Consider the following 8,765-nt stretch of genomic DNA (forward strand, 5'->3'; position numbering starts at 1 on the left):
TTTTAACACTCAGTTTCAACAAGTCTAATACAGATTACCTGTAACAAGAATATATTAATGTCATCTCATTATAAGTTGCTGGTAATGAGACTTTTTCTCTGCTAGAAAATTTTATTCATATTTGGTTCAATCCGAGTTGACAGGAAGAAGCACGTTGTTCGAGTTTCAACTATATTTTGTGCTACTCCCGACAAGGTCTTTTGGGCAATATCACACTTCATCGCATTGGTTTTCAATACATAACGTAATGTCCCGTATACTGCATATCTAATCAAAATTACCATTTCATCAAAACCTGGACTTTGTAACATTACCAGATCAATGCACTATGATATTATGCAAAATGACTAATCAGCAGTGACCTAAATTAACATACAAATTATACTTGATCTGCTGTTAATGCGCTCTTATAAAATCAGTTAAAAGAAAAAGTATGAAGTACAACTACAGATTTCTTGTAATACTGTTATAAGTTATATTTTTAATGTTGTAATTTAGATGTTACCTATATAGATCTGCCGGTGGTAATGATGGCGTTAAGTTAGGCCTAGAATGTTTTTACAGGTTTGACGTTTTCTTGTAAATCCTAGTGATGGATTATAAATATGAGATTCCGTGAAACAATATATATACACACACACATATCAATTGGGTTTTGAGTCCTTTTACTTCACCATGTAGTAACTTAAATTAATTTAGGTACGTGAATAGTGTTATGACATTTCGTCGAATTCATTATTAAATATTATACGGTGGACAAACTGTTGATTGTACATATGTTAGCTAGAAGACATTATAGTTGTTTCCAGTCGGTATCAGTCAATGTGCTTTCGTTTTTAGTGATGTATTTGAATTTGTATTAGTTATTGCGCATATTGAGTTACTTTGTGCAAGTAAGTTGAAGAAATAAACTAAGTTGTTATCGTTTGCCGGACTGGAATTTAAATTATTTTCACAAGATAATTTTAAAAACCAGCCATAAAAAAAAACACGTTACAACACTGGTATAAGTTGTGTGATTATTTTGGTGAAAATAAAATAGAACTTTGAATAAACTTTAACGTTCATTAAAGGAGACCAAAAAGAACATGATAGGAAATTAAAAGAAGATCATGAACAGAAAGACAAAAAATGGCATACGAAACCTGCTAGACGTGATAAAACAATGGAAAGACGAGCAAACAGAAAGAGACAGAAAAGTTAAAGAACTTAGAAAAAAAAGAGATAAAAATTAAAAGAGCAGGAATAACGTGACAGATATATAAAGAGACGAGTTGAAAAGGGTATAACCATTTGAAGAATAAAAAAAACACCCGATTGAAGACAAGGTCAATGAAGTTAGTGAAAATGTGCAGAGAAGTTGCAAAAGCAAGTTTAAAGATGTTCAGAAGGATATCAAAGAATTACAGAGAAAAGCTGATTGGTGAAGTAAACAAAGGTATCAACAAAGTAGAAGAGCATGTCAAATATAAAACACTGTCTAGTGCATGTAGTATTATTAATTTATCTATTTTGTGTTTGTAATTCATTGACGTCGAGGCTATCGAATGTTATGTTTGCAATCCATTGATGTCGAGGTATGAAGATCTCTAGAAGGCCTAAGTGATAGACATAAATAGCTGCGACCGCGACCAGACAAGTGGAAAATGAGTAAAGTCTCGCAAAAGAGAAGATCGGTCAGAGAAAAGTTAGAAAATATAGTTAACTATTGTAGGAGTGAATGGCCTAACGGTTGATAGGTTGATACGTTAGAGTGAGATTGACAGTTTAAAAGAGATAAGGAGAATAATTTGTTTCGTCAAAGGGTGTTCTAAACTAATTGAACCCGTCTGTGTGGACTTTGACAAAAGACAGACGATTATTGGAAGTACAGAAAACAGACAATTGTTGGAAGTTCAGGATACAACTGCCGTAACTTACACGGCAGCGTAAGTGAATTATACAGGGATACTATTGCGATAAAAATACAGAAAAATAGGTCGGCCTGTCAACTGAATTCTAAAGCAATTCAATTGGCCTGAATGGACTTTTGACAAGAACCGTATATTGTTTAAGATACAACTATGATCTCCATGGTGTAAAGATTTTTGTACATATGTTTAACTTGTTTCGAATATATGTATATGCTGTTCGTTAATTGCCGAATTTATCGCCAACAAGTCACAGACACCTACTGTAGAAGAGTCCTTACCCCAACACATTACTGTATCTACTAAATAGTAGTTTCTGACAGAGTACCAGTGAGGTGAGAAAGAACATCAGTGACAGAACAGAAACAAATGGAAAACGAATTATTAAATGTATAAAGATTAAACCAGCCACATCTCTTTATGCATTGGCTTAGGAGATCCAGCTGGAATGGCATCTCCTACAAAATATATAATAGGAAAACTTATTTAGTCCACACTTATTATCACTACTTCTGTACCATCTGTTATCGAAGGGCCTTCCTGGACCACTCCAGCCATGCCACTACCAAATACAATTCTATAATTTAGTTGGCCAGTTCAACATCACCCAATCCAGAAACCAATGGACTATGATGAGAATATGCCATAGGAGTCACACGAGGGTCATTTTGAAATCATGTCCAGGGTGAATAGCTGGAGCAGTGATTAACAAGCTATTCATTTTGCTGCCCATTAAAAAAGACCAACTCTAACAACAGAGATCTGTAATAACTATCAAACGTTATCCAACAGGTTTGGAAGGTCACACCAGAAAAGCTTTCAGAACAAAGTTTTGGAACAGGGTATAGAGGAAAGAAGATACCTTAGCCAATTTGAAAAAACTTGCCTAATCATCTTAGCCAGACACCTTTTGTGAAGTGATAGATTTGTTGGCACATGACCAATCTATAGACCCCATAACAGATGAGCATGAGAAAAAGGCTGAAGCAAAGTACATGTACATTCTTAAAGAAAGCTCTTCAGTTGGTAATGGAACAAGAGTCAAATGAGGTCATGAATAAATTATTAAAGGAACCATCTAAAAGTTATGGGATTATTAGGCTCTGTAGTACTGAAACATCAACCTCCTCTACCTGAAAAACTGAAAGAATTTATCAGACAGCTAGTTACACAAAATAGGAGATATAAATTGCCAAAAAATGTGTGTTTCAAGTGTAACTAGAAAGGAAACATTGGAAGGAACTGAATATTAAATCAGAATGAAATAAGAACTTCCAGAAGATACTAGAAGGAGGGAACAGTTATAATTGTGGAGAATCTAGCCATTACATCCAAAACTGTAAAAAATCAAAATTTTTTATTAAGCCAAGGAAACAAGAGCCCAGCCAGATCAAAGGACTATCACACAGTTAACAAAACATCAAGAAAGCAGGAATCAGTTGGATTTATAATGCATATTCAGCTGGAAATATTCCATCCAATCCAAATAAGAAAATAAGTTCATTATTTGAGGACAATCATCCATGAATCCCTGGGCTTGAAGATGGAAAACCTTGTTATATACTGATATAAACTAGCTCTGCAGCTACCATTTTTTGACCCGAGTTGTTAATGAAAGATGGGGATTTGCCTCTAGAAATAAAGAAATAGATAGGTTTGATGCAAACAGCAGGTGGACAAAGTTCTAGCAAGGGAAGTTGGAAGTTATTCTGTGCCTTATGATGTGTGAGTAATTTACATTGAGGAAGAGTGTACATTGGGAACTGACTTCATGTGGAGACATGGATGAGAGGTCAGGTTAGTTACAAATAGTTTAACTGTCTATGACCAGGAAATTCCAATGTACTACTGGACAATTACCAAATCAAATGCTGGGCTTCCAGTGACAACAACAAAGGTAGTCACTGAACCATCAGGAAGTGAAATACCCACACCAAAAGATATTAGCAATGATTTCTCATCTAGTGACTAGGGTGTAGTGGAAACAAATATTCCATTATTTCCTGAGGAATTGATGGTTGGAGAAACTGTCATGGATGTGAAGAATAAAGATGTTGTCATGACCTTATCCTAGGAACACTTAAGTCAACTTGTGGTAAAACAAAAGGTAGTTATGAAGTAAATACTGATAAAACTGAATTTCATGGCTGAAGAGTTTTCTTCACAAGGAAGGACAAACTCCAAAGTTAAATAGGTGTTCAAATGCCATCCAAGTCAAAGGTCATTCACTATAATCATCTTTGGAAGTACAATGGTAAGAGATAGACCAATGAGGTAATTTCAGGAAGAACTTTAGAGTGAAACCTCAATTTGCAGAGAAACCCAGAGTTACTGTCAATATTACCTCCAGAGAATCCTCAAGAATGGAGTCACCAGTGGATTCATTCAAGCACCTACCCAGGAAGAATGCTCCAAGTGATAGAATGGCCAGTGACAACAAAGGACAAGACACCATCCTAATTGTAAACCATAGGCCTTGGAAATGCAAACCATCAAAAATATTTGGTCAATAAACAGTTTAGTGTATTGTTTAATTAGTTTTTGTAATAGGATTGTTTAAGGGACTTCACAATCCGAGATGAGCGCAGTGTTATAAGCTATATTTTTAATACTGAAATTTAAATGTTAGCAACAGTACAGGGAAATGCAGGTCATCTTGATGATGTTAAGTTAGGTCTATAAAGTTCTAAAGATTTGACACCAGGTTTTATAGTATATTCATTAATGGGAAGATTATAAATATGTGATTCTGCAAAGCAAAAACAAGTTCACTCAGAAGATAGTAGAGTTGTTCCTAGCTGGAAGAGTGAATCAGTGTTTCTTTTTATTTTCAGAGAAGTGTTTGAATTTGTATTAACTGTCATACATATTGAGTTATCATATACAAGTAAATTGATTTTTATGTTAGTGTACTGCAGTTAGTCATTTGTGAACATGGCCTAAGAGTTATCTCAGTGTTCAAGCTTGTAAATGTAATAAATGAAGAAATAAACCTCTACATGGACTGGACTTTGAATTATTTTCACTAGACCATTTAAAACAACTCCATCAACAAAAGAACATTACAACAGTGCCTTATGATTCTTGTACTTTTAAAAACGGCTCAATCTTGCTCATCTTCATCTTTATACATTATTTAATCTTTTTTTTTAATTCCATTGTTTACTTTACTTCAGTTAATACAATTATGAAGATAAAAGAATTAAATTTAGACTGCACATAGTACCCATCCATAAAATAATTTTTACAAATATAAAAGTGTGACACCTTAATTCCATCTTTCACTCATTTCTGTTGTACTGAAATCTAGTCATCTTACATACAAGATACATTAAATAATTACAATTTGATTGCTTTTTATATTTTTATAACAGATAGTTAAGATGTCCTGATACTGTATAGTATTCACACCTTCCAACATATAAAACATGAGTCATGTCTAAATGAATTATCATAATTAAATTGACAAATACTTTTACAATAATATTTGTAAAAATCTAGGTTTTGATGTGCTACTTAATGTCATTAAAGAGTTAAGTAATGAATATATATTACTAAGATGGCACTAAAACATTTTTAAACCTTTGATCACCAGTTGTTTTAAAATTTATCAAAAGTAAATATAATCTCTATAGAATACATAATGATTGAAAAATGAAATCTTGCACAGAATAAAATTACCTTTTACAGGGGAACATGGTTTTCATTAGGTAACTTGGGTAACAAATAAGAAACCTTTTGAATTAAAAAATAATTACATATCTAATAAGCTTACACCTGATAACATGAGCTCAATAAACCAAGGTAAAACTATTATTGTTTCCTCAGTCTTAAATAGCTGGGAGGATAATTAAAGAAAAATCTTGCATTAATTCAATCAATTATTGATTATCTTAAAGCTGAATTTTTCTATTATAAGTTTCAAAACTAAATAACATTATCCATCATAAGCAAAACTTAGGATCTTGAAATACTAAAAGTAACCAAAATATGATACTTTGTTCATTAGAGAACCATCTTTAATAACTTTCATGAAAGACAAAAGATACATTTAATGTAAAACCTGCAAACAATTTAAATGCACATAGAATCACAAAAAATGTCAAGAATAATATTGCATGCAATCTAAATAATCTTCCTTTCATCACAGAAATGTTTATAACAATGCAGTAGCAGTGATTTAAATGTGTGTAGAGATTTTGTAAAGCTTAGTTAAACATATAATACCGTCACCATGTGATTTAGCTCATGATGAATTGTATTATTTGTAGCTAATTTTATAGACAAAAGGAATCTCAAGAATTTTAAAACTTTTCTGTGGGTAATTTTTTATGATAGTTTGATTACAATCTTCATTTTATGTTAGTGGTGAAGGTAAATGTTTTCATTTAATATTGTAAAAGTGAACCTGAAGTGCATTTGAAGTGAAAGTGTTTGAATGATTTGTACTGCTAGGATCATCGAGGTTGGAACAGTGATTGACAAGCCACTCAACAGTCTCAAGCCATTGAAGTAGTGCTCTGTTTAGTAAAGCTAACAGAATTTTAGGATTTATTGCCATACATAATGATTACAAGTCAAAGGATGTAATTATCTCTCAATACATATCACTAGTTAGGCTTCATTTGGAATATATATATATATATATGACATATCAGAAAAGATTTTAAGGAGTGCTACTAGAACTAGGATGATTCTTGGGATGAAAGAATAATATTATGGGATAGGTAATCTCTTAACTTATTTTCTCTTGAGAAGAAATGGTAAGAGGTGATCTTTCTGAAGTTTACAAGATTATGTAAGCAACAGAATAAAGGAATGATTTCTTAGTCGTACATTCTGAAGATAACTGGATGAGAGAACACAAAATTTAGAAAAACAGTAGACTCCAATTAAGACAAATTAATGTTTTTAAACAGTGAGCTTAATTTATGGAATGTGTAGCTATCAGCAGAAGTAGTGAGAAGAACTTTAAGGAATTTAAGAGAGGAGTTCATGATTTCCTTAATAATAAAAGGTGGATTTGAATTTTTACTTTTTTTAAATGGTGTGTAACTATAACAGTGTAAGAATAGTCTTGCAAGTTGAAGCATCAAATTGTCCTTTCTAGTACTAATATTATAAAATAAAATAAAAATATTAATATGTTATAAATGAACACTCAGGACTTAGTACCATGCCCAAGTATTTTCATTTTGAAAGTTCTAAATCCTAACGATGGATTAAGTAACAGAACAGCTAGCTCAACCTTAGAAATTAGGATAGCAAACTTAAGACAAACCTAAAAATGAAATGTTATTGTTAGCTTACCTGCTGAGCTACTGGTTCCAAAATACTTTCAATTGTTTTTGTGTGGAAAACTGGCATCTTTGGTTATTCGAGTTACTAGAAAATTATACCCAGAAAAATCAAGACATTAAAACATTTATAATAATCATACACCTCATAAATTATGCTTTCTAGCACAATTTATCTTGTTCTTCAGATTTGACTGTCGACTGGGTTGGGTCAAAAACCATCGAGTGAGTACAGAGTAATTGGGTGCTAGTGCCCTCTCTCGGTACTTTTTTTTTATAGAAGAAGCAGACTAATTTCAAATGTTTATAATCTGTTTTAAACTTTTTCTTATACTTTCAGACTTTACTTTATGTGTAAAAAGTCTAAAAATGAAATACTATTTCTTGTTTTAATGTTATATATAAGATCAGTTATATTGCAGAATAGACTGGATTTGAAACGTCTTGACAATTCCATTTTATTTAATTTTTTTATTTAGCCAAGGGCGCCATTCGTGGGCTCGACAAAGTGCGTGCTTATTGGTTGACAGAGCATGTACTGCACCTACTTCTAACTAGGAACACTGGTAGTTTACCATACATGGAAATGATCGTATACTAAAATTTCACTATCCTTCTGTCATACGCTTTTGAACAGTTAGTTTTAGCACGTGGTTTCGAAAAAGCCGGTTGTTGACGTAAGTATTATCGTGATTGATTGCATCACGACATATTTCTTCTTGACTACGATAATTGTAGTGTTTTATTATACTAAGTTACAAAAGTGTAATTTTGAACTGCCATAGTTTAATAATGATAAAAAAAAAACATAATTTTTTTGTTTAGCATAAAACTACACAAATGGCTATCTGTATTCTGCCCGTCGCAGGTATCGAAATTCGATTGTTAGGGTTATAAACTCTCAGACTTGTCGCCAAACCACGGGGAGTAAACCTGAATGTATCATAGACTTTACACGATCTGTTTCAGCAACCATTATTTTATGTACAAATTAAGCAACTTTTTGAAAATTAAATTCTAACAAGATGTATATCATAACACGTTTTTAGCAAAAAATTATATAGGTACACAGTGTTATCAATAAAATAGATCAAACTAACGAGATGACACTTTATATTATGACTTTTTAGAGCATTCCTTATTTACATATTACCTGTTTAACCTCTAGATTTTAGTTATTATCCACAATAGAATCGCCATAACGTTTACAAGTTCAGGAACGCATTACATGTATGAATATCTACGAGAAACGAAACTCGCTGACAGCTGTGGCGTCGATATACAATTAGTGCATTTGGAAAATGATTTCTATTACAATAAACATGTGAAAATGTGTTGTTGTTTGTTTGTTTTGTCTTTACTTTAATATAAAGTATGCTGTTGTTACCAAATATATATTGTTACGTCAGCGAGTCACATGACTAGTGTGACGTCACGTTTCTAGAACTATCCCGTACCTTGGCGAATGCTCTAGTATTTACTAGATATAGGGTAGTTTGGTATATAAACGAGGGTGACAACGTGACGGAATAATAATGTAATGTGTGTGTAGGTAATG

The 8,765-nt window shown here is 32.5% G+C and overlaps 1 protein-coding gene across 5 annotated transcripts in view; it reads right to left on the bottom strand.

Moving 5' to 3' along the window:
* Positions 1-7,583, bottom strand: part of LOC106461137 (vinculin-like) — a 64,629-nt gene extending 57,046 nt beyond the window's left edge. For 2 of the 5 annotated variants that reach the window (XM_013920928.2, XM_013920926.2), the window contains exon 1: positions 7,221-7,581. In XM_013920928.2, the coding sequence (XP_013776382.1) occupies positions 7,221-7,277 (57 nt within the window). In that variant the 5' untranslated portion in view covers positions 7,278-7,581. Of the gene's footprint in view, positions 1-7,220 lie in introns of all 5 variants that reach the window. The other 3 variants (XM_013920925.2, XM_013920931.2, XM_013920933.2) reach the window with 3 other exon arrangements.
* Between the last annotated feature and the right edge of the window lie 1,182 nt (positions 7,584-8,765).

Source organism: Limulus polyphemus, unplaced genomic scaffold (genome assembly GCF_000517525.1).
Source record: "Limulus polyphemus unplaced genomic scaffold, Limulus_polyphemus-2.1.2 Scaffold903, whole genome shotgun sequence".
In the NCBI taxonomy this organism is placed as follows: domain Eukaryota; kingdom Metazoa; phylum Arthropoda; class Merostomata; order Xiphosura; family Limulidae; genus Limulus; species Limulus polyphemus.